At 46.3% G+C, this 27,146-nt stretch overlaps 1 protein-coding gene across 1 annotated transcript in view; it reads right to left on the bottom strand.

The window, feature by feature from the left end:
- Positions 1-5,906, bottom strand: part of LOC144146892 (uncharacterized) — a 70,645-nt gene extending 64,739 nt beyond the window's left edge. Inside the window, exon 1 of the mRNA XM_077678850.1 lies at positions 5,675-5,906. Within this exon, the coding sequence (XP_077534976.1) occupies positions 5,675-5,686 (12 nt within the window). The 5' untranslated portion in view covers positions 5,687-5,906. The remainder of the gene's footprint in view (positions 1-5,674) is intronic.
- Positions 5,907-27,146: the final 21,240 nt, after the last annotated feature.

Here is a 27,146-nt window from a genome sequence, read left to right as displayed (position 1 = left end):
GCTTACTTAGAGGGTAAGGTAGTTTTTTTATATGTAATATACGAGTAGCTTTAGTTTGCGTGTTGTCTCACTCAAATACTACTTTATGGAAGGAAATAAATAAATAACAGAAACTCTTCTAGCCAGAAAAGTGAAGAGAAAAACAAAGTGCAAATACACAGACATTTGATAACAGCTGCAATTAAACTAACGAGTTCATAGTTGTTTTTTTTTTTTTTTTGGCGACAGAAGTAAGAAAATAAAATTTTGAAACTGTAGTACAGACTGGTTCCAAATAAATTTTCTCTTCTTTTCCTCCACCAAAATTCGGTCAATCCGTCAATGTTTTTGGCAAGTGCAAAGTCCAATCCTTGCAGGAATATTAGGAGAACTACACGAGGAGCCTTAGGTATGGTTCCCAGAACGCGCGCATCTGACGTTGACAAAGATGTTGAATATTCCGCAGAAAGCTTTGTTGTGCCATCCTGTATGTCAGATAAAATTCCGAATAAAATGGTCCGAGCATATTTTTGTGCTTTAGTATCGTCGCAATGCAGATTGTATACCGTTGAAAATGGGAGAAAAAAACGGATCTTCGTGTGATGGACTTGACTCTAACCGGAGACGATAAGAAGAGGCTTTACAAGACACAGCTTGCCGTGATGTCATGGGGTGAATAATTTCCCCAGGTACCAGATTGTCTTCAACCTTACCATAAATGCCCCAGTTGTCCGATCAACAGTCCCTTAAATTTTGTGCAAAGCCGACCTCAACCAGATGAGTCGACGCGCATCTCGGACATGAACTTATGTTTATGAAACATGTCGGATGAATATCACGGTAACTGAAATATGGCCCATAGATAGACCCGAACTTAGCGCGTCCTAGCTAACTCGCTTCTATTAGGATAGCGAAAATTAAAGATCCCCGAGCTACGGTCTAAGCCTTGTCGAAAAACTTCGCATGCTCTCATGAGTCCCGCATAACTTCGTATTAATGATAGATTATTCTTTAAGCAATGTCCGGACATTACCCTGGTTTGTTGAGCCATTTCTTTGAGTACTCTTTTTTTCTTCTTCCAGATGGTGAAACCACGGTAGTAGTTGTTAAGAAGGCGTAACTACTACCGGGGCATTAGCGTGCGAACTGGTTGCGGCGTGCAAACGTGTTCGCATTTTTGCGCCTCCTTTGCCCAAGGGGCGTGACCAAGGCCGTTTCGTCTGTGGGATCACAGCCCTACAGTGAAGGAGGAAACGCGCACTAATTAGCCTCATCTCGTGCCTACGTTTTTATTCACCCAGCCAAGCGTGGTTTCAGATTTTTTTCTCTCTCGCCTGGTGATCATCTGCCTTTAACCTCTTTCTTTCCTTTCCCTTTCCCTCATTCCGGTCGTTCGATTCCGCCCGAAGGACGCCGCGGAACGCAATCTGTACTTAATCGATGTCTGCGCGACGTGTAACGACCATCTCAAGTTTGGACAGCGATTTGATCCGCCGGCGATCGAGGCATGTCGTGCGCTTAACAACTTGTCGTGCGCTTAACAAGAAAAGCGGAAGAAGGGAAGAAGCTTGCATGTCGAAACCGCACGCACTGCCGACAAACTCCGTCTATAGGGCAAGCTACGGCGGGCCAACAAAAAAAAGGGCGTCAACAGTTCGTTGACGTCACCGATATCCGAGTTACGGGGTGGAGGTTGACTGCGGAGTTCCCGTGCCTTGTGATGTGATGAAAAATTCCGCTGCTGAAACAGCGGGAAATTCAAAAGACTTTTATTTTTATTTTTTAATGGGGAAGTGATCGGGGCCTTGTGCGTGGCTCGGTGGCGGCCACCAGTAGCGGTTAACGACTGGCTGGCCCATTGTTTAGTGGCCGCGAAGGGTTAAGAAGGCGGATGGAATGGTGCGCAGCCCATTTTCTCTCGGAGGTGATGGCGTTCTCTGGTGCACGGCGTACCAAGCTGGCTACTCACTACGCACTTACTTTCGCAGCCTTGCCTACTTTACCCATTTACTTGCTCATTTTACTTTCTTTGCCAACCTTCCCAAACAACTTTGATACATTTTTTTTCTTCGTCATTATCCTCACTGCTCTCCAAATTTTTCTCTCCTTTCTCGCCTATTTTACAGTGCCTCCCTCTGTCTCCTCCCCTTTTCATCGCAGTGTCGGTACGAAACGAAAACAGGAAGAAATACGTGGCCCCGCTGATACATTCGGGTCACGCGAATTATCACTTTGCGCCGGCGCTCGCTGGACCACTTGCGCCGATCCCCTCCGCGTTGTGCGCGCTGCCGTGAGGGTAGTATTTCCGCGCGCACACATACGCCTATGTGGAGTAGTGCAGCCCGGTTATTCATCCCTGCGCCGGAGATGGAGGTGATGCAATGCGTTCTGTCATTAAGCGCCCGACCCTGTTCGTTCTTCGCGCTAGACTTCGATTGTCGTTAGACCAAGCGAAAGAAGGCATACTTATAGTGAAGGTTATGGGGAGATTTAGCCCTCATTGTAATACTGTATATCATCGTTCCTTTCCCTTGCGTTGTTACCGATAGTTTCTTTCCGCGTGGGCTGTAACTGGTCACCAGGCACCAATTTGCGCATACGTGGTACCTCTTCATCCCTGGTACCTCTTTATGCAAATCGTTAATAAACCGTTAGCGCGAAAATGCGTGTGCTCTTGCAGCTAGGAACACTGCTTTTACTGTTTCGACAAGTTCATCACGATGAGTTCCTTTGAAATAGTCTAACGAACTTTATTATTTAGCGGTGTCATTTTAATTTTTTTCTGGCCAAGGCAGAGCACAGTTTGGAAGCGGCCAAAATTTTCCACGTCAAATCCCTGGACTGCCTTCACTTACTGCTCCGCTTGTATTCGTGAAGTATAACGTCTGGAAAATTCATAACGGAGTTCGTAGTTTACAAATCAGCGCATGAAGTGGCACTGCATGGAAACGCGTAGGCTTCAAGGTTCTTACGATTCCCCCACCCCACCCCCTTTTTTTTTTTTGACCAGAGTGACATATATCTTCGACTGCCTCGTTTTGTGGCGTATATTGTTACAAGGATGGCGAGGATATGGATGTTGCGCTATATATACTGGTCTATCTTCAAAACGCCGGCCACCAAGTCCAGGGCGGCTTCTTTAGTTATTTGCAGATTTTGCATATATCAAGCTGACGTACGGTCAAGTATGGTGTGCCCCATTGTGCCTACATACATACGACATAGGGCTGCACATACTAACACAGGTTGATTGCTTGACGCTCTATGAAACAGCTAATCGATTGCATAACTTTAGCCAGCTACAATTAATGAACAATATCAACCAACCAGTACCCACCGCCCGATAATATCTATAAGTTATAACTCCACCAGACACGGAAATTCGCCGCACTTCAGCGGGATCGTCCCTCAAATACAACTGCAGATTAACACATTCCCAAACAGAGGGTTCACGAACGCTTGATTGAAACGATTAATTCTATGAATAGGCGACTAGAGATCGACTGGGAGCCCCTCAAAGCTCAATAACAGCGTTTAACCAACAAACAAACCAACCCGGTCAACCAACTATAATAAATCAACTATGCCAACAAACAATGAAGGAATAAGTTCAGTAACTTCAAACAGTTTTAACCTATACTGGCATTGAAATTCGCGCCACCCTTGAAAAGTAGTCCTTCATTTTCATATATCATTTTTATCAGATGTCAATTCATTGAAAACACTACTATAATTCCAGTTGCAAATGGTGCGCTGAAATGCTGGTGGAACAAGCTTTTTCGCTTTTTCGCTGCAAAGCTCTTATTTCCAGGCCGTATTACATTTTACTACGAAATATTAACCCACGGGCAAACGCAGGGTAACTTATTCTCCACGCGCGGTTGTTCATATCATCTCAAAATAAATACACGCGTCTGTGAAACATTTCGTCAATGACATGAAAAAAAAAACCGTTTGTTAAAATGTCATCGCAGAATAAGTATTTGATTTTACAATACCCTGATTTCCAAACCCGTATTGAGGTTGCACTCCCGAACAATGCCGGCCATTGGTGCGGGGGCTTGAATGCTATTTGAGGACGACCGGCCCATTCGGTATCGTTGAACGCCCCGACGGGTTTACGAGAAGTCAAGCACCCTGTGAGCAGTGTGCATCTAAGTAACTGCGATGCTGGTAACCCTGTATTTTGGAAGTTTGTCGATCGGAAAAAATAACCCTTCCTTACCTACCGCAAAGCACTAAAAAGGAAAGTTGCCCTTTAAATACGTACTTTCCCACAATGTGAGGTTACAAATAAAGCACGGGAATTTGTACAGCCACATTGAGGGTGTGATAATTATCTGCACTTAGACGTGAAAAAAAAAATATCGCGAGTAATAGGAAGACTGTGAAGTGCAACAAGAGGAATGCCCGATCATCTATAAGCACTTGTTTTTATGCGTGAGAATTTTTTATAAGCAACAAAGAGTCGATCTTCAGAGTTCTCCCAATAGATGGGTTACTTTCAAGTGTCTGGCTAAGCACAAACACGCGAGATAACTTGAGTGTCACGTCACGGATTTCCCGCGTACTGCAAATATTGTAGTTGAAGATCGTTAATAACTATTAACTGTGACAACGTCAGACCTTACTTTTTCTGTAAATACAGTCTCAAAGAATTCACTCTCGTTGGCTCAGCGAATATTTTTGTCAGCAAGACAGAGTGCAGTTTCGTTTTCCACCACGCGCACTTTGAGCTCGTATGCATATGTCGTTCGTTTAGCTCAGCCACGGACACCACATGGAGCTTAAAACGGGGAGATTGGCGTTGGCTAGATGAACTCAGCATTACCACTTCGCTTACAGGTAATCATGACCGATAGACCTACCATATTTGGTTGAGGTAACCACGAATCGATGTATTGGGGGTTGGAATACCGGATGACGTTATTGGGGCAGTGTTACGCATGGCCCACGGCCGGCCGTGTCTGCAAGTATGTCGGAAACCTAATAACCACTACAGCTCGCCTAACCGAAAGACTTCCTCCCTCAATTAATTATCCCCAACTATGAAAAGCCTGCATAGATGGTGGCTGAGGTTAGAATTCAACTCCACGCGAAATGGGGCACAAGTGATCTGTCCTAATACATGTCGACTGATACTCGCAGACCAAAAGTTGCAATAGCTTTTTAAATACTTGAATCATCTGGTCTAGGAACACCCCTTGGCGAAATAGTTTGCGGCGCCGTTGCTTTTTTGAACTATCAACCCTAAACAGAGTACCTAACTTGCTCTTGTACTAAGCGTCAGAGACGCTGCCCGCGGTGGGCGAAATGTGAACTGAATATCTCCGAGAATGATCGGAGCACCCCCAGCCATACACTTCACCTATCGGCCTAGAAGATCGGCGGGGAAGAGCGCATCTCGGAAGCGGCGTTCGAACGGGTTGCATCGGATGCCCCCTCCCTCGCCGCACGGGCGCATCCCGGAGGAGAGGAGCGACTCATCCGACCGCATCCTCCGGAAGAAAAGCGATAACGGGCTTCGAGTAAACCGGGATGCGCGAGGCCGCGGGCGTACAATCCGGCTTCGGAGCGGAGGGATGCGGGCGGACGGTACAACACCGAGATCACGGCACGGCCGGTGTAGGCGGTGTTGCGTGATCGCCGACGGACGAGTAGGCCCGGGGGCAGAGGAAGGTGCACGTCCACTCACCCGGGAGCACATGGCAGTGGTCGTCTCTGACGAGTTAGGTCCACCACCGCTCTGAGCGAGAGTCACCACAATTCGGGGCCAGCTGGGAGACGCCAAAATGCTTTTATACCGCGCCGCCCTTCCCTCGCCGCGGCTACTACCGTAGCGGCGGCGGCGGTCACGTGCCGTGCGGGGGCTATTTCTCTTCTTCCTGCGTCCCTCGCCACTTTCGCTTGCCGCCCAAGACGTCCCTGCTCACCCCGTTCCTTCTCGGAAGGGGAAGGTGTTGTGTCTTGCAGTGGTTCGCCGCCGGACGTCCTCCTCACACTCTACTCCTCCTCCTCGCGGAAGACGCCTTCACCGGAAGGCGAGGTGGAAGTGGTAGGCTACACGCTTGACCGTTACCTGCTGCTGTACGGACGCAGAGAGCGCTGTCGACTCGCTCTCTCCCCCCGTTCGCATACCGACGGAGCTCGAATTAATATCGTCCCGCTGTGCAATGTCAAGTCGCTTTGAAGACGGTAGCCTTTCTTTGGCTACTTAAACGCAGAAATTTTGCTCTGTATGTCTGTATGTCTCTCTGTCTGGCTGTCTGGCTGTCGCTCGATTCAGTCACCCGGCCAAAGTGAATTAGGAGCCGAGCAATAGGCTTATATACCCACAGCCAAATCTAAACGTCCAAGTCCGGTGTCAATGTTCATACTTGTCAACACTGTTGAACAAGAAGACGTTACGCAAATATAGGGGAGAAAATCAATACATACGTGATATTTTGAGTGTTCCTTTATTAAAAAAATTCATGGATGCATGGTTTTTGCAATAGCAAATGAAATACTAAACCAACTGCAGAAAACCGTCGCCTGCTGTTGCCAGCGCTATTTTTTCGATCCCTGCTTGGAAACGCATACAGACGGACAATGCCACTGGGTCTGCTCACAGCTACCCGGAGATTGACAAGGAAGGGAACCAGATCATGGGAAACCATTCACCGTTACCTGCTTCGTGTATTACGGTTGGATGCGGATGTAGTTCTCGCTGCTAAAACTATACTTGACGTCAGTATAGCGCCAATTTCCTGACTGTTCGAATTCAACAACGCGCCGATAGCCGTTAAGTAAGGAGGTCAGCGCGGTCCACTTTGAGCTCGTTGCCTAGTTGCTTGGAACGTCATACAAGCGGTTGTTGCCCCTTTAGCAGAGCATTACACATCACTGCCGGAGGAGTGACGTATCGTCACGTTGTGCGACGCGATGCTTTCTACACCCTACTGCGGCGGGACGTCGGAAGTGAGGCGCTGCACGTAATAAGCTCGAAGTAAAAAGCAAGCGTGGTTTGGCATACGGAGATGAGTTCTAGCACCTTAATTGACTGTTAACTAAAGGGATCGCTGAATCTGGAAGTAAGCTCTTTCACTCACCTGCCAGAGCACCACCGGCAAAGTTGTACAGACAGTATTCTTGCGCGAATTGACGCGGTTAGTAATGAAACAACAAAACTATTGGAGGAAAAATGTTCTTATTTACGAAAGGGGTACAGTTTGCAGCCCCTGGCACTCCGATTGCGCCCGTAGAATCTTGTTGGAAAGTAAAAACTAGTTTGAATCGACTGCTTCTGACTCAGTTGCGTCTCAGTTGACTGGAACAAACAAGCCTTCGTTAAGGGGTAAAGTAAGAGCTCATTAGTGGGTGCACCCTGAAGTCGTTTGCTTTCTTTATTCAATTAGCCCTATTGAGCCCGCAAGCCGGTCTTACTACAACTGTTGTTATCGGTTAAGCCGTACTACTGTTTTTGTTCGTGGTATTAGTGGCGACCCGGGAGGACTTAGGGCTAACTAGCTTCCACTGTTCATTGAGTGGCATCTGTTAAGGATCAGTCGCTCTATGGCGAAGGCGTGAGTTTTGTCTCTCCAACCTATAGGCTGGGTCAAACCTTTCAGAAGACCTAAGGGGGCCCTGCAACGGTGCCGATAAACGCTTTCACTCTTTCTTTCGTGTCCGAAAGCCCTTCGGAAGCTATAGTTATCGTCAGCACACGGCGACGCTGCGTGATTTGTTCGCCGCCGCGGACACCTATTATAGTCCCTGCTTTGCTTTTGTTGCAATTTTCGTCAAGCTGGCTCTTGCATGCGCTTTTTGCTGCAACTGCAAGAAAGGGCGCCAGTTGCCGCGATGTGGGTTATTATTATTTATTTTATTATTTGTACATACTGCAGGCCCCACTTGGGGCTATGGCAGAAGTGGGCACTCAACAGAACAAAAAATAGCAATTAAACAGATCAACAGAGCAATACAACAAAAGAACAATAAACACAAATCAGAAAAGTCAAGAAAAAATTTTTCCAGCGGAAGGGAACGAGTGTCACTAGACAGTCCATTCCAGAGTTCGGCAGTGAAAGAAAAAAAAACTAAATTTGAATGCGTTGGCTCTACAATGGTAAGGCTTGATATTAAGGTGGTGATAGTAATGGACGGCGAGGCAAATGAGATGTATGTATTGTCAGACATGCGATAGACTGAGGGAATAAAACAGTGAAGCAATTTCATGGAATCCTTGAGTCGGCGCGTGCCTAGTGTGGTAAGTTCAAGAGAGTACAGGGAAAGGGAAGACGAAAAGTAGCGGTCATAGCGATTACAAATAAATCTGATAGCATTTTTTGAACGGCCTCGATTATATCGATTTCACCCTGCTTGACTGGATTCCATACGGGGCATGCGTAGTCAAGCACAGGACGAATCAGAGCTTTATACCTTAGTAATTTAGTGCTTTTTGGGGATTGGGACAGGGTTTGTGTTAAATAACCAAATTTTTTAAAAGATTTTGTGCAGATAAAGTTAATATTCTGAGACCAAGATAGATAGCTGGAATCACTCAAGCGCATAAACAACGTTGGCACTAGAACGCCGAGAAAGAGAAAAATCTTTGGAGCGAGCTTCCAGGTGGTCTAAGGCACGTAGAGCAGTAATATTTCGCTAGAATATTTTGTGGCCAGCAAATTTGCTAAGTGGATGCCGGAATATATCCCATCCTTTAATAGCATGTAGGCCTTTGAGGAAAGTGAAAACTGAAAATGTTGCCGGGAGCCTTTCCAGTTTACACTTTAACAGTGTTCCTTAGTTGTACTTTCGGTGAAGACTGAAGTGCCGAATAATTTACAGTGCTCACTACTCGAAATGCCAGTGCATTTCACACACCATGACCAGCCAGCGACTGAGTTTTAACCAGACACTTTCAAATCGAAGCAACTGCAGGAGACATTGAAAAATGTTTTCCGCTGCAGAAGAACAAAGAGTAAAAGTGTTGGGGAAGGTAAAAAAATAAAAATTTCTCTCCACGTCGCGTCATTGTTTTCGGAAATTATGAAGCTGCGGATCAGCTAGACGGTTCTTCGTTTCGAGAATGTGGCCTGCAAAGACCTTCATTTGTTTTCAATGTCTCTTTTAGACAATATACTGATTAAGCAAGGTTATGAACCATACATTTCATGACGTTGAGCTCTAGTAATAAATAATCTGGAGCGTTCTGTTTGTGGTTGTAAAACCATAACTTATTTGGGTGTCATGAATTCTAACACAACACAGCATACCTAAAAGGAAACGGAAATAAAGTGCAAGTTTGTGGCTTCACCAGACAGCTGCAGCGAGACCCGTCGTTACTCAGACAACGCACAGGAGTTTGTTTTGTTTTCTCAGCTGATTTGATTTTAGGCATCGGATATGCCCGGCCTATGCGGACATTTGTCCGCATAGGCCGGGCATATTTGGGCCATAGAAAACTTCATTCTTCCTTGTTTTGCGTTTCCATGCGCAGAGAATTATTATTCCATTTTTAGAAGCATGTATATAAGCCGCTGAATCACAGCTCTGAACAGCTAAATTGACTTAAAGGGACCCTATTTCTGTTGGGGCCAGGGGTAAGTGAATAGAAAAAGCATGGATGTGCGATTATGGACGACTTGCTTATGCCATGAAGTTCTTTAGAATACGCCATACATTTCAAAAAGCGTGCCGATATTTCAGCAAACGAGCACTTTTTTGTGTGATGAGTGTTTGCTTTTCGGGAAGCAACTTCATGTTTCTGTGCGAAACAATTCTGGAAGCTAGAAAAAGACGTATAGCCCAAATTGTGCGAATATCGGGTTTCGCGCGTTGACCTAACTGTAGCCTGGTCCCGTTGACTGAAGACACGCAAAAGTTTTATTCCAGATGTGATTACTGTTTGTTCCCTAGAACGGGAGATTACCAGTGAACACCCGTATCTCCTTCATGGCTTGGTACTACCATATAAAGTACTCCAGGGAAATCTGGTGCTTGATTTGATTGATTGATTTCAGGGTTTAACGCGCCGACGCAACGCAGGCGATGAGGCGCGCCGTAGTGGAGGGCTCCGGAATAATTTTGACCACCCGGGGATCTTTAACGTGCGCCGAAATCTCGTACACACGGGCGTTTTTGCTTTTCGCCTCCATCAGAAAAGCGGCCGCCGCGGCCGGGAATCGAACCCGCGACCAAATCAGGCGCTTCGTCGACATGAGCTGCGCTTCCGAGCGTGCCTTCACGTACCGCGGAGAAGCGTTCCTACCTCACTTGGCATAGCTCGCCAGCAAGCTCAAAAGTTTCCTGCGGCTGCTTAACGTAATAATTGTTCTAAAAGACTAGTTAAGGTTTTGTTATCAAGATTCATGTAAGACTTGTCCATCGGGACGTCTTAAAAAGCTTTGTGCGACCTGAAAAAAGCCAGATATGTTTTTGTTCTGTTGTTACCTTTGTCATTTATGGAACACAAGAAGGCATGTTGTAATCCAGGCCAATTAGGAGATGAACGCTTCCAGCTGCTGTGGCGGTGTCTATGACGGCAAGCGATTGCAACGACAGACTTCTCTCTAGCATGTACTGGCATATGCTCTCTCCCACTCCATCTTTTCTGAAGAGCGTATACATTTACGCCAGGCGTCGCCGTTCGCCTCGTTCCTCCTCTGCCTGCCTTGCACGTGATATGTGACATTCGCGTAACCAGTACTACAATGACGCGACACCTCTGTAGACGCCACTTCCTACCATCTGTCAGTGACCTACCGCCCCACCACATGTCCGCTATACTGCGCAATGAGCGCCAGGAGCAATTGATTGATTGATTGATTGATTGATTGATTGATTGATTGATTGATTGATTGATTGATTGATTGATTGATTGATTGATTGATTGATTGATTGATTGATTGATTGATTGATTGATTGATAATTATTTCCAAGCCTAGACCAATCACCTTCTGTTCACGTATACTACTCTTTGTACGTCGGTCAATGTACGTACACCAGGGCACATTCAAGCCAGTACAGCAGGAATGCGACAATCCTGGACATCACAGCTGCCTTTATTGAGAAAATTGTGTTTGTTTATTGAAAGTGAAATTTAAAAGTTGCGAAGTGAAAGTTCAGCCTGTCAATATTAGGCCTCCTCCTTCACAGGAAAACCTGTAAGCATGTATCTTTCTTACCAACTTACGATGAAAAAAAACTTCCGACCCTGTTCACCTTAAACTAGATGAGATACCTCCCAAAATATTAGGCCAACAAAACATGAAGCAATAGCGTTGATGGGTATGCAGGTATGTGGGATTCTAATTGCGGACCGAATGGTATCCTTTACCGGGTATTCGACTGAAAAAAAATTAAAAATAAAATCTCCCAGTATCGACGACAACGTGCTGATAGTCACGGAAGCTGGCCGTTCAAAATTATTCCCCTCTTGATACGACGCCCCACTCTAATGTTACCTTTTATGCTCGTTTCATTCTCCACTGCGTGAAAGATCGGTGCAATAATTTTAGTTGATGGGAGCTTTTTAATAAACGAAAGAAGATCTTTTCGACCCACCGTGTCCTGCCTCATTCGCAGTTGGAAGACTGGTGATTGGCTCGGCTAAAACGGCCAGCCTTAAAGACCGTTCTCTCTTCCCCGTCCCACCTCAGAAAGGTGCAAGAAAGACTTCAAAACGCATCTCGATACGACATTTCTGCCCCCACAACGACTGGCGTGATTAGGGCGCTACCCGGAGCCAGTGAAGGACAAGCTCGCGACCTTTACGGTCAGCACGGAATCGCCAACGATGCCGGCATTTGCGCCGACCCTGTCTTCGCCGTCAGTCCGTATTGGCGTCATCACACGACGCTCCGTAGCACGAGCGAGGTTCCCAGCACTCGCCAGGGTCAGAGGTCCGACAATCTTCAGCGAGCGTGCGCAATCTTTCTTCACGGATCATCAACCGGCTCGTTTAAATGACAGGTGGAATTTGTGGCTTGTTAACCACGCCCATACTTCGCTAGATGCTGTCGAATAAGAGATCGGCTGCTGCTGACAGCGGCTCCGTGTCGGGTTGTTAGAGCTCGAAAGTTGGTCAATAGCCCATGACGTGACCTTTTCGCCGCTTTGTACTGCGGTCCCCTTTTTGCGCCTGAATACCGGCATTTTGTTCCGCAACGGTTGGGAAGTATCGAAATTTTAGGTTACCTATTTAATTAGTTTTAATGTAGCCTTAAAACACCTACGAAAGCCGAGTTATTTAATCATCGAGTTACTTGAAGTTACATCGTAGCGATTTTAGTGCGCAGTGCCACAAGATACGGAATAGCAAACTTGAAACAGCTACTGTATTTAAGTCATAGAACAACCGCGGATGCTCTACGTGTTTGTATTGTCTTAAGACAACTGCTCTGGTCAAAACGTGGGCAACTCTCTTTGCTACCTAGGGGTCTCGAGTTACGGTTCGGTGGTTAAAAAGAAGTCGTCCCCTACACCCCGAGGTGCTGGAGAGGCGCTGGCTACCACCCCCAAGCGGCCGAAACTATTACATTCACATAAATACCCAAGAAAGCGGACAGGAGCTTAGCCTCTCCGGTAACCTATCTGGTATACCATCCGGCACGTATTCCCAGGGTCGCGGGTTTGGGTCACACTAGGGAGCTTGTTTTACAGCAACGCTGTATTTATGTGTAATTCCCCCAGTTCTCGCGCCCACTTGCAACGAAAAGTAGGCGTGGAACAAAAGCTAAGGGACTTGTGTCCAGCGTAGGAAAAAAAATTATAACAAATAAAAAATGACTTAGCGCATCAGTATTTCAATGTCTTATATTGCCCCTGAAAACTTGTGTTCCCCGTAATACATTTGTGTTTAGAGGCTTAGCCGACTTAAAAAAAAATCGGTGTAAGCCAAACACTTGTTCGATCAAAGATTGAATATGCAGCGCTAATCTGGAACCCCCATCAGTCGTATCTCGTAAATAAACTTGAGGCACTCCAAAATAAAGCTGCCCGATTTATTCTCAGTAACTACTCACGGACATCAAGTATAACAGAAATGAAACAATTCCTGAACTTACCACCTCTACAACAACGCCGGCTTCATAGTCTTTTATCGGTTTTTCATAGGCTATACCAAAGCCAGTCTTCTTTCGCTGCCTCGCACATAAGACCCGCTAGTCGCGTTTTTTTCCCGTTTAGATCATGCATTTAAAGTTCAACCAATATTCGCTATTCTCACGTACCAACCTATTTTTCTTCTCGCCACCCTTACTTGCTATTCGTCACTTAAGAATCAGCTCCCAGGTAACATCGGCACCCTCATTAACCACGACTCATTTATGAAATATATACAGGTATTTCTCAATGTATAAATCATTTTTCAGTGTTCGTGTCATTTTTGAACCTCTTAGATTGGTTCAATGTTCGATGTTCATGTCATTTCGAACCTGGGTCATTTTAACCCTCGCATCTTAGAAATTGGATAACTGTTGTTCGCCTTTTTGTGTACCCTTTTCTTCTAACTATGCATTTCGACATGAATGTGGGTGTATTCGCATTTATATTGGTGTTGCTGTTTTTAATGTTACAATGTCTTTTCTTTTTCAATGCGACCCATATGTGACGCCCGTAAGGGCCTTCAGGGTAAATGAATAAAAAAGTTTGGTTCTTGCAAGCTGGCTTTCCCACATTGTAAGTTGCGCAGTGAAGCATAGTCATCTACGAAGGGAGTGTTATGTTTACAGCCCAACTTTATACTCCTCTCCACCTCCACCGCCGCCTCTTTCCCGAGCCGTGTGCACTGCTAGTCACCCGCGGCGTCTGTCTCCCAACTGGGTCATTCCACGCCAAACGTCAAAGCCGTAAACTCGACCATCACGGATCTGTCCAGTAAAAGGTGTGGGTCACCCTCGCGCGGCCCGTAATATTCCCTTAAAGTGTATATGTACAAAAAAAGTTTGTTCTTTTTCTAGCCACCCTTTTATGTCCAGGGTTTAGAACAGAGTTAGGTCTGCCGAAAAATTCATTAAACAATCATATCTTTTTCAATCTTCATTTTTTCGTGGACATAATTTTGAATCCCTGGGCTGCTCTCTGCCGCATTTTAAAATATTTTTGCTTTTTTTCCTGTCATTACGCCATTCGGAAAACACGCGATATTGAGCATTTTCACACATCTTTAGCAAATACAAGCAGCTTCTCTCAGAGAATGAAGCAATTGTTTCATTGTGGATAATTGAATCATTGTGGATAATAGGGTTAAATATATTGACACGAAAAACGGAGAAATGTGTGAAAAAACATTTGTAAAATTTGGAAAAATCTTCTTTTTGTCCCGTGTTCACCCCAAAATTGCGCATTGTTGTGCTCGTAGTAAAAATATCAAATACAAGGCATTCGCTAGTAAACATTATCGCAGTTTATTTCAGAAAGTTTAATGAGAACATGTTTTGTTTTATCAGAGAAAAGATGTTTTGAATTTGTACGCCGATACTACTTCACCACATTGTTCGACAGAGAGTCTTCTCTGCATGGCATGCGCTTGCCTGCATGAAAGACGCGCGATCCAGCGGGTTCGCGCTGTAAAAATACGTTTTCCCGCGATGTAATTTCTTAGCGTCAAAACGGGAAAAATGGATAATTCGCGTGTTTGTATGCATGCATGTATGTATGTATGCATGCATGTATGTATGTATGTATGTACGTATGTGCGTACGTATGAATGTATGTATGTACGTATGTATGTATGTATGTATGTATGTATGTATGTATGTATGTATGTATGTATGTATGTATGTATGTATGTATGTATGTATGTATGTATGTGTGTGTATAGATATGTATACATGTATGTATGTACGTATTTATGTATGTATACATATGTATACATGTGTGTACTTATGTACGTGTGTGTATGTATACTCTAGTAGCCGCAATAGACGTCCATCGTCGGGCGGCCAGCTCGGCGACGTCTGCTGTCCGCCGACGCGTCGGGGGGCCGCCGAACCAGTTCGGACCATCGGACGGGTGGGGACCTTGAGTCGTCGTCAAACGCGGTCACTTCGTTATTCCTGTTACGGCCGCTGCGGCGATGTCCGAGGCCGCAGCTGTCGCTCCAGCCTACGACGACAGTTCCGTCTTCCCAGCCCGCATCGGCAAAGTACTCTTTTTCTTTCTTCTCGTCGCTCGTTCTTTTTTCCTTCTTTCTTTCTTCCGATCCCACACCAGATGCGGGGTCGGCCAGGGCGCGACCGGTTTGCGACCTATAACCGAACGAGGCACTACTTCCGAACGCGTGCGACCACCCACTAGCACGCTGACGAAAGAGAAAGGCCCCAGAGTTTGCCGCTCTATTTTCGGTGAAGACAGCGACGAAGACGTGAGGCAGCCCCGGAGGACGAGACTGCGCATTGTGCGCCGTCGTCTGGACGCGAACATATGCTAACTACGACTCTGCTTTGCATTCGCCGGCCGCCGCATTCGAAGATCAAACGGAAACCAAACAAAGTCAAAACACGACGAACCACAGTGTGGGCGCTTGTTGTGGTGATTAGTTCATCAAGACGAACGCAAACGAGCCAGAAAAACAAACACGAGTGACGTGCGGAAGATATCACAGAGAGAAACAAGAAAGCGGGAACTGTTCCAACCAGATGTATTCAGTCGGAGCGCCGCACAACGACAGCGCGACAGCCCGAAGGGACGACGACTTCGCGATAAAATGTAAAAAGGAGAGAAACGTGAGGTAAGGAAGACAAAGGAAATAAAAAGGAGCAGAACAGGCGAACATGAATATATTCACGCCACGCTCGACGAAGCGGAAAAGCGCGAAGTCGTCTGGAGCGAGTTATATTTGCAGCTTTGCGCCGCGGCCGAAGAGAAAAGGTTCGCCTCCGGCGGGAACTGCTTTGTGCTTTTCGCCATGCGGCGCTTCGCTTTGCTTGCCGTCGCTTTCTCTTCTCTGTTTAGAGGGTTCGTCCCGTCTGCTGCACCACTGCAAAGCCGGGTCGAAGACCAATAAGACTAATGAATTGTTACGTGACCGAAATGGGCGGTTTCCGGCTGAACGGGAAAGTTACGAACAGAGAGAAAAGGAGAGAGAAAGAGAGAGGGTGACCTTTAATGGGACCGGTGACGTCAGCCGAGATGAGATATATCCACCTTGCTACGAAAGATGATCGTGATCACGATGGCGATGGTAATGATAATGATTATGAGGCGTACGCATGCTTTTACTTGTTTACAGGGTTTGGTCTGAACCCTGTAAATAAGTGGAAGTGGCGTACCGTATTTCGCAGGTACGCCGATAGTGCCCTTATCGTGCGTGAAAGGCGGTTGGGAGATGGGCATAATACAAGGCGCGTACTGCGCGTCATTCTCTGTATTTTCTGATAGTATGAGCCTAGCTCTCTATCCTGATACACTGCTGCATATCGACATGGTGAACAGAATGCATGGGATGTGGTTCTGATAAAAATTGCGAAATATTTTTTGTAATTTACGTCGGTTTGCTTATTGCTCTCAAAGGGACTCTGCGACGCTTCCGATAAACGATTTTAAGCTTTCATTCGCGTATTGAAGCGTTGTGAAAGAGTTGTCGCCACCACAGAGAAGCACTGGGTGATTTGCTCGTCGCCGGAGACCCGCCTACCTTTTCTGCTTTGCTTTTGTAGCTTTTTTGTCAAAAGTGGCTATCGAAAGCATTTATTGCTAGCCTGCAGTGCTGTAATGACGTAATTTGGGCGCTTGATTAATTCCAGGACCGGGAAAGAGAGAAAAATCTTTTCAGCAAGTTTCTGAGTTATCTGATGGGCATAGAGCAGTAGTTTTTGGCTGAGGTACCTTGGGACCGCCTATTCTAAGAACTAGATGCGTTGCTTGACTACATTCCGAAAGCATTTAGGGTTTAGAAAAAGGCCAAGGAAAGTGTTGCAGGACCCTTTAAGTGAAGAACGAAAATTCTTCATGTCGACCTAGCTTGTTTTGCTTATGAGCGTAACTCCTAGCGTCCTGCTTTAAAAGCAGTGTTGTCGTCCCGTCTTGCGAACTTGCTCCGTAATTAAACAAGGGCGGCAACACGGAGATACAGCGACAACGGCTGTCATCGAGTTTGTTTTTAGAGCTTGAATTCATCACCCACTGGGGTGCTGCGCTGAACTTGGCGAAACTTTCATACGAGTAAAACTTGTGGCGGTACAGAAAGAAGCAGTAAATGTGCATGCATTACGCCTGACAGCTTTCCCGTCGTATCTGGACGTTTTAATTCCTTATATGTTCTTATAGGGTGCCTGCAGTAGATATTGTCAACTGAACAACTGCTAGAACGCGCAGTGTATATTTTATACTCTGGCGAGGCAGTGTTTGCTCAACAATTGCGAATTATATACAGGATCTTGATTTGCCTTTCTGTGTGCTATACGTCTGCACCCGTAATCCTCCCACCGTCTCCTACTAATGCTCTTTTGACAGCTACATGCACCGCAATCTTTGCAATATTTTCTGGCCCCCCAAAGAAGGACGATGTTCGCCGTTACAGCGACATGTGAACGCCTTTCAGGGTTTATACAAGGGGAGTACCGCTCTGCCACGCCGTCCGCGATCTGAAACTACCTGTTCCACTGCAAGGCTTGAAATACTGAAGGCAGGCAAACTCCTCGATGGTGCAGGAGGTGGGAATGAGTACAAAAAAAAAAACAATAACCGCCTTTTGCCTTTTGCAGAAAAAAAATCGTCAATAATATTTGCCGCTATACACATAAAGTTTTCGCACTCCTACTCAAAAGGATTAGTCACCACACCCCACTTGATGCAAACCAAGGGCACGTTGTATAATAGCATTAAACCAAGCTTCTTCAAGGTAACTCCAACTCGCTCCTCATCCACTATCCCCCCGACGATATAGAATAAATGTAATCTGAACAAAAACAACAACAACCATTAAAAAAGGTGCCTGAGTGACCAAAAATTGGCGCTAATACATCAGGTTTTGTGCCTTCGTGCTTTAGGACAAGTGATGAATGCAAGCGCTAGTTTGGAGGTCCCAACGTTTGGGCTTCTTCGTTGGTCTTAAATTATATTAACATGCCCGACAATGCATCGTTTAGTGACGGAGTCCATGAACAGAACGGGCGGCGAATAGAACACTACATGGCGCTGCACAGAAACAGCGCCGCTGCCCGCTTGGTAGCTTTCACAGTGCTGCAACCGGCTAGTGAGGTGGAGTATGTGTACACGTCGGCTATTTCCGCCTGTTATTGTGTCTTGAATGCGGCTGCTCTAGGAGGCACAACGCATCGCTTTAGTGTTGTTACAAGACGACGCGGAGACGTTACGTGTATTTACAGTTTCTGCAAGACTGCCGGGACACTTTGCGGCGGCGTCCCAGAAGACAGCCGAGCGAATAGGGTCCGTTTTTATTCGCTTTGATCAGCCAGCCGCGCAAAACGCTTAGTGGTGGCTAGATCTCGTCGTCTTCAAGGCTGCCTCCAAAAGACAAGTTGCAATATTTTGTCTCGTTCTCTGTTTCGTTAGCCTCAAATACACCGCTTTTTTTTCTTTAAATTGTAACCGAAACTGCCATACACGAGTAACCATAAATAGCCAATTAAATTTTCCTCACGCTTGCAACCTAGAAACAGGGGGAGCAGAGGAACATGTGCATGGAGCTTCACCTGAACAGTTGTGCAGAAGGCAAACATAAGTAAAATGTTACACGGCTAAAAACTGCGGCTTTTCGTTAAACGCACAATGAAGTGGAATGTGTTTTGCTGCCTTGACTCAATATTTTTTCCGCACCTATTGCCAGTCTTGACGATGCGGGTAAGGGATTCTAATTATTCCTTTGTGTATTTTCAACGCGACATTTTTCAGATACGTTACTACTGTTTTCTTCTTTGATTTTTCCCTTGCGCTTGCACTTGAATGTGTGTGTAGCGTTCATGGAGGTGCGGCGACGGGCACTGCCAAGGTCACAGAGCATCACCAAAAATGCATCCGCCATCCATCCATATATGCCCAAAACCCTAAAGGGACATGAACTCCCATTTTTATGGGCCTAATACGGATTAGACTATTTACATTCGAGCCACCAATGTGAGCTTAATATATTACGATACTGAATGCATGATTTAAGCCATCTATTTAAAAAGGACTCACTTGATCACATTCTTACGGGGATTAATAACTCATGACCTACGGGCTTAAAAAACATCGTGTACCGATACAAAACGTTTTACAGAGACATGAACATGTTCCTAACGGCCTAGTTTGCTTCTCTTAGAAATATAGCACATATTTACTTAAATAAAAATGAACAATAAATGCATTTTAGTTTATCTAGTCCTCATTAGACGGCGTTAGCGGTCCAGAATGCGAGACATTTATTTTTTTTTTAATTTCAGTACTGGAGTGACATATTTCTAAAATAAGCAAGCTATGCCGTTGTGAACGCTGATATGTATTTGTAAAACTTTTCGTATTGATGCCCCATGGTCACTCGAGACGCTACGCGAAAACTATTGGATATTACAAAACCGTCCCAGACAAGATAAAATGGGGGGTCTTGGGCTCCGGCAAGCTGCAAATGTGCAGCTTTTTCCCTTCTTCTCCCTCTCTGTCTCTCAAGAGAAAAACAAATATTTGATTTGATTGATTGATTTGATTTAATTTTAGACGTGCGCGTCATGAGGTCGTAAGCTTCATGGGAATGTTAACGGTTGAGTCCCATTAAGCTTGGAAGATTAGCTTGGTTGGTTGTTATTGGGACCAATGAATGCCCATGGCAGTACTAGAACAAAAATAGGCTTCCAGGTCGCCGGCTCGGCCGCTTTCAGCGACGACGTGAACCATTCAGTAGGTTCATGAGTTAGATTAGGTACCTACTAACCAGATTTCCCAAAGTTGGTTCGAGTTATATACGAAGTGCCTAGCAAGAGCGCTTGATACTCCTTTTTGTAGTCATTGGCCGAGATTTGGCAATGTCCATTGCGTTTGTTTGCTGCACACGGACTGAGTGACAGCACGTATCAACTGCACATTAGAAATAAGGACCTGTATTCTTGTTTTTGCGTTGGCTGTACCACATGCGAAAACCTTGTACCTTCCGCGGTAGTTTGCGGATATAAGACGATGTGCTGCTGAGCATAAAGATGCGGGTTCCATCCTGGCCGCCATAGCCGTTTTTCTTATGAAGATGAAAAACGAGGATGGCAGTATGTCCGAGATGTCGGCGCACATACATGGTGCGCTGATGGTCTAAATTAATTTGTAGCCCTCCGCTACGGCGCACCTCATTGTCCATGCGGAGCGGAAAACTTGTCCTGTGTGCGAATCCAACCTGAGCGAAAGAATGCCGGGCCAGCAAGAAAGAGGATGCTGAGTCTCCGCTACCAGGCATTGCACAGGCACGTTAACGTCTCATGTTGCTGCCTGTGGTCGCTTCCGTAGCACGCGTGAGCCGAGTGCGAAAGCCGCGTCTGTCTACTGCTTGTCCGCTGTCAAGCGACTAGCCGCAATGACATCGGCGCTCAGAGGCTGGGGCTAAGACCGCGTATATAACCATTGTGCAAAGCGATATATATCCTCAGTTGCGAGAATGGACAGATCCGCTCCACCAGCAGTTGATCCCACCGCAGAACGGCAGGCTAAGTTGCGGAGCAGCTGAAAAAACGGAGGCACAAGCAACGTGTATCTATCGACACCACCGCTACATCAACAGATGTGTGCAGCGGATAAGCGTGTCGATGCCTTTACCAGCATTGCCAAACCTAGCAACAACCCTGCCTGTTAGTGCAGCCTTCCTCAATCATGTGCACAATAACCCGGTATACCAGCCACGGATATATCTGCAGCAGTCGCACTGCAACCTCATCCATCTGCGGAACGTCTCTCAAAATGTGTGCTCTCTTTGCTAATTCGTATATGCACAACCCCCTTTAACATACGCACAACGTTTCCAAACAATGACTGACCAAGGGGCACCACCCCACTATCACGCTGATTCCGAATGCACCACGTGAAACATTGCATTTTTTGTTGTTGTTTCCCCAGTGTTTACCGCTCCCGCTTCAGCGCTGTACTTCCTTCTTCCCGTCTTGCGTGCGCTGGTTTTTTTTTTTTCGATATGAACCCGTTTCGTTACTCTTAGATTCTGAGAAGCGCTGAGTGAGCAAGGTCTTTCAAGCGTATGGTCATTTTGCCGGCGCTTTCTGCGAGCATGCGACCATAAATACACCAAAGTCATGCTGTCTGGAAGAACGGTTTGAAATACATGCCGGTACCTTCCAAGTCCCGTAGACTTGAGTCGCATACACCCTGAAACCTATCATCATCGTCAGCAGCAGCAGCAGCCTACTCAGGCTCACTGCAGGCCAAAGGCCTCTACCATCGACCTCCAACCGCTCCTGTCCTGCGCGGCTGGAGTCAACAGTTTACCCCCGAATTTTCTTATTTCATCTCTCCATCGGATTAAGGGTCTTCCCCTTCTTCTAGGCCCGTTTCTTGTTATCCACTCTGTTACCCTAATTGCCCACCGGTTGTCGGTTCGTCTTACTACATGGCCAGTCCAAGTTCATTTCTTTTTCTTTATTTGAAGTATGACGTTCTGTATTTTAGTTTGTTCTCCGATGCAGGAAGCTCGTTTCCCCTCCTTTAATGCTACTCCTATCATTCTTCTTTCCATGGCCACATAACACAAGTACACATGTAAATGGGCGCAGAACCATGGATCATTTAATCATAATCATCATCATCATCATCACCAGCCTATCTACGCCCACTGCAGGGCAAAGGCATCTCCCATTATTCTCCAATTATCTCGCATCTGTGCCAACTGTGACCAATTTATCCCCGCAAACTTGTTGATCTCATCTGCCCATCTAACTTTCTGCCGCCCCCTGCAACGCTTGCCTTCTCTAGGGATCCACTCTGTTACCCTTAATGACCAGCGGTTATCTTGCCTTCGCATTACATGCCCTGCCCACGTCCATTTCTTCTTCTTAATTTCTACTAATACGTCTTTAACACCAGTTTGCTCCCTGACCCACTCCTCTCTCTTCTTGTCCCTTAATGTTACACTTATCATTTTCCGCTCCATTGCCCGCTGAGTCGTTCTCAATTTAAGTTGAACCCTCTTAGTGAGCCTCCAAGTTTCTGCCCCGTAGGTGAGTACAGGTAAGATACAGCTGTCATACACTTTCTTCTTCAGCGACAATGCTAGGCTGCTATTCATTATCTGAGAATGTCTGCCATATGCACCCCACCCCATTCTGATTCTTCTAATTATCTCTGCCTCATGGTTGGGATCTGGGGTCACAACTTGGCCTAAGTAGATATATTCGCTTACCACTTCCACTGCCTCGTCACCCATCTCAAACTGCTGTGCTGTCCCGAGGTTCTTGATCATTACTTTAGTTTTCTGCATATTAATTTTCAGGCCCACGGTTCTACTCTGTTTGCCCAGTTCGGAAAGCATGCTTTGCAATTCGTCCCCCGAGTTACTTAGCAAGGCAACGTCATCAGCAAATCTGAGGTTACTGAGGTATTCTCCAATAACCCTTACTCCCACCGGTTCCCAATCCAACGTTCTGAATACTTCTTGTAAGCATGCTGTGAATAACATTGGAGAGATTGTGTCTCCTTGTCTGACACCCTTCCTTATAGGTATTTTACTGCTCTCCCTATGGAGGATGATGGTAGCTGTAGACCCATTGTAGATATCCTCTAGTATTCTTACATAATGCTCATTTACCCTCTGGTTCCGTAATGCCTGAATGACTGCTAGGGTTTCGACCGAGTCAAATGCTTTCTCATAATCTATGAAGGCTATATATAGGGGTTCAGTATACTCAGCGCACTTCTCTATCACCTGATTGATCGTGTGAATATGGTCCATTGTTGAATAACCTTTACGGAACCCTGCTTGTTCTTTAGGTTGACTGAAATCTAAGGTTGCAGAGATTCGGTTAGCGATTGCCTTGGTAAATACCTTGTAGACGACTGACAGTAAGCTGATCGGCCTGTAATTTTTCAAGTCCTTCATGTCGCCTTTCTTATGGATTAGGATGATGTTCGCGTTCTTTCAAGATTCCGGTACCATTGCGGTCATTAGGCATTGCGTATACAGGTTTGCCAAATTTTCAAGTACAATTTCTCCGCCATCCTTCAAGAGGTCTGCTGTTATCTGATCCTCACCGGTTGCTTTGCCCCCTTTCATTTATTTCAAGGCCTTCCTTACTTCTTCGGTCGTTACTGGTGGGATGTCTATCTCCTCTGAACTACTGTCTCGTTCGGCATTATCCTGTATGTCCCTGCTACTGTACAGATCCCTATAGAACTCCTCGGCCACTGTGACGATTTTATCCCTATTTGTGATGACATTGCCTTGCTTATCCTTAAGTGCATACATCTGATTTTTCCCCACGCCAAGACGTCTCTTCACTGCTTTCAGGCTACCTCCGTTCTTTACAGCGTATTCGATCCTCTCCATATTATACTTCCGTATGTCAGCCGTCTTACGCTTATTGATTAACTTTGAGAGCTCGGCTAGTTCTATTCTGTCAGCTGCGGTGGAGATTCTCATGGTTTGCCGTTTCCTGATTAGATCTTTCGTCTCCTGTGAAAGTTTACCAGTATCCTGTCTAGCCATAGTGCCCCCGACTTCTACTGCAGACTCCGTGATAATGCGTGTAAGGTTGTCGCTGGCTTCCTGTGTCGTAGGCTCGGCTTCCTCGTTTAGGGCGGAATATCGGTTCTGCAGCGCGATCCTGAATTCTTCTACTTTACGTCTTACTGTTAGCTCATTTATCGGCTTCTTTCGTACTAGCTTGTTGCGGTCCCTCCTCAAATCTAGCCTAATTCGAGATCTTACCATACGGTGGTCACTACACCTTACCCTTCCGAGCACTTCCCGCCTCGCGTGCAGAAGGACCGTGGTTCAAATCCCGGTTCTGGACAATTCCCACCGGATTAAAAATAAAATCCGCGTATTGATGGAATGGCACAAAGGGGCTTGGGGTGCGGCCTGACCCCGGCGACCATTGCCGGTAATGCACTCCCTCACCAGAGCAGGATTGGCCACCCTGGTGTAGTAACGGCCGCAACCTCCCATGAATACGCCAATTAACCCTCGGCCCTCAGTCCCCAGCGGCTGCGAAGCAACTGACCACGGCGGCGGTCAGACCTGCGACGCAGCAGAGGGTGCTAAGAATCCCTGGATCCGGACAGGCCGCCAATGGAATCTGAACCTGGCAACGTTTAACGCGCGAACCTTATCTAGCGAAGCAAGTCTCGAGGTGCTTTTCGAGGAATTCGAGGGAATTAAATGGGATTTAATAGGGCTTACCGAGGTTAGGAGGGCAGGCGAAGCCTTTACGGTGCTGAAAAATGGACACGTCCTATGTTACCGTGGTCTAGAGGACAGACGAGAACTGGGAGTGGGATTTCTAGTCAATAAAAGCATAGCTGGCAACATAGACGAATACTATAGCATTAACGAAAGGGCAGCAGGTCTTGTAATTAGGCTCAATAAGAGGTACAAGCTCAAGGTAGTGCAGGGCTACGCGCCCACATCCAGCCACGACGACCAAGTAGTGGAGCGCTTCTATGAAGATGTGGAATCGGCAATGGCTAAAGTAAAAACACGGTATACCGTAGTTATGGGAGACTTTAATGCTAAATTAGGCAAGAATCAGGCTGGAGACAAGGCAGTTGGGAACTATGGTCTGGGCTGTAGAAATAGCAGGGGGGACCTACTAGTTGAGTTTGCAGAACGGAATAACCTACGCATAATGAATACCTTCTTCTGAAAACGGGAGAGTCGGAAGTGGACCTGGAGGAGCCCGAATGGGGAGCACAAAAATGAAATAGACTTCATATTATGCGATAACCCTGGCATCGTGCAGGATGTGGAAGTGCTGGGAAGGATCATTTAATGGCGTACATTAAATGGGAATGTTGTTCTACACCCTCCCCGTTTACACCCCCTGTCCCGATCTTCACACTAGAGCAGCTGAACACATGCCTGCTCAGCTCATATGCGGACCTTCAAAAAAATTACACCATCTTCCCGTAGGGGAACCCTGAGTAGTATGCGAAGCAGCCATGGGGTCGACTGAAGTTCCCAGTAGTTTTCAGTTCGTAGTTTCCGTTGGCGTTCAGCTTCGCGTGCCTTCGTTGTATCAGTAGCTTCTTGACGTAGTTTTAATGAGTGAAGTACATAAGGCGCGTTCGTAGGACACGCTCCAATCTCGGTTTGTAGCATAGCGGGAAGAGCGCCTGGTACCTCCCGTTGCGGCCAGAGAGTCGTGGGATCGAAACCTGGCGCCGCCCAACCATTTCTTTTTATAGTGGACTGCGCTGACGTCAGCCCAAACGCTGACGGGGCTGAAGAGACGCGCATGCGCAGTAGAGTGCGGACGGCGGACAACGAGGGAGGGAGGGACACAGCCCCGAGCATGAGATGCTTCGCATCTAAAAGCTCCTGTCCTCGGACGCCGCCTACGCTGAAGGGCTACAGGCGGTTGTCTAAGAGAGGTAGCAGTTTCTACGATCTCCCACGCCCTACACTCATAGGTTTTGGACCAAGGAAAGTTGTTTATTGTCCCCATCATTCGCCGGCCGAAACTAGCGTGTTTGCCCTGTGGAGTCGGGCGAGGGCAGCAGAAATTGCCCTGTCCAAAAGTTGACGCCTGCACTGTCGGTAGGGATAAACGGAACGCAAGCCGCCCTCGATGAGGTCACTTCTTAGGTTTGATCCGGACTGTCAACACCCCGTGAAAGCCTCCTCGACCCACCCTTTGACATTGTGCTTTCTACCTTTGAAGTTCGGCTAACCCGAGCTGCCACTCAAACGCAAAGCACGGGAAACTTTCACTCGCAATGTCAGCACCCCCGGCCTCTCTATTACTGCTCCTCTAGTGGTAGCTTGTGTCACTGTCGGTCAGGTCATGCGCAGGGTCAACCAAGCTCGTTGTAATGAACGCACTATGTCAAAGACAGGGCTGCCCTTTCTCGTGTCACTTGTGTTTTCGCGCTAAACGCCGCTCGTGGTGGATACGTCGTGTCGATCATGCAATTATCCCGCCAGTGGCCTTCTTTGAACCAAGGCACCGATGAAAACCAAAGGACCTTTCTGGACAAAGAGTATAAGCTTCATACGTTTGGAGCATGGCTGTCTAATTTGCATGTGAAATGATCGAGATTTCCTGATGTATAAAATATTGCGCTACTAGAACAATGACTAGGTATTTTTTTAGTGCGATCACATTTAGACGGCAATGGTCGTATTTTTTCCAGATCATGATGGAGCAGTAGTGTTGATGCTGATGATGATGTCGGACACAGTGTTGCTACTAGGTCGAAAACAAACTCTGTAAAGTTCTGATTAAAAAGGTGGAGATATGTATGAACAATTGCAGAATAAACTGGAAATTTTTGCTCGGCTTCTTATTTACTTAATTTTTTCACGTCTCGAGCGTGTCAACCTCTCGGATTCTTCTTACGGATTGCGGGCTCATAAATTGTGTTCTTTGCCCCGCAAACGATTTTTGACGGCCAGCAGTATTAATATTTTTATTTCCGCCTTTCAACCGTTTCTTATGTGAATCTCCAACTTTTGTAAAAGCACAGCAACTTTTAACTCTAAATATAATACGCATTAATAAAAGTATCCGATCCTCTCGACTTCAGTTCGGGAATATTTTCTCTGCTTGTTTGGATGCATCGTCTCGCGAAATTGCTACCTGCATAACATCACTTCACTGCCGATGGCAGAAATAATTTCTCACCAACGTGGGTACAAAAGTTGTAAAAAAGCCCCACCTATTATATGTACGTTAATTGGTCGTTAAAAAGGAACAACATGCGGCGCGTATCAGCAGGACGCGTTGCAAATTCTCTTTCTTTTGGAACTGGCAGTTCCAAAAGAAAGTTGCACACGGCAAAATTAAATACGGTGTTTGCAAGGGTGCTTTTTTATGCATGGCCCCACAAATATCTTTCCCAGCTGACCATGCTCTAACCGTACAAGACAGCACCGCCCCACTTCTTAACCTTTAAACACAATGAGCTCGGCTCAGCCTTCCGGCCAGAAAGGATGGACGGTATTTCCGGCAGAATACAAGTTCTATTTAAAACCCGGTACTCTTCCCCACATCATATTAGAGTGCAAGCACAAACACAACCTCCCACCTCTTCCATCC

Source organism: Haemaphysalis longicornis, unplaced genomic scaffold, assembly GCF_048455015.1.
Source record: "Haemaphysalis longicornis isolate Haplotype H1 unplaced genomic scaffold, Haemaphysalis longicornis Haplotype H1 scaffold_7, whole genome shotgun sequence".
In the NCBI taxonomy this organism is placed as follows: domain Eukaryota; kingdom Metazoa; phylum Arthropoda; class Arachnida; order Ixodida; family Ixodidae; genus Haemaphysalis; species Haemaphysalis longicornis.
The sequence above is the reverse complement of the archived record's forward strand: the minus strand, read 5'-3'. Positions and strand labels throughout refer to the sequence as shown.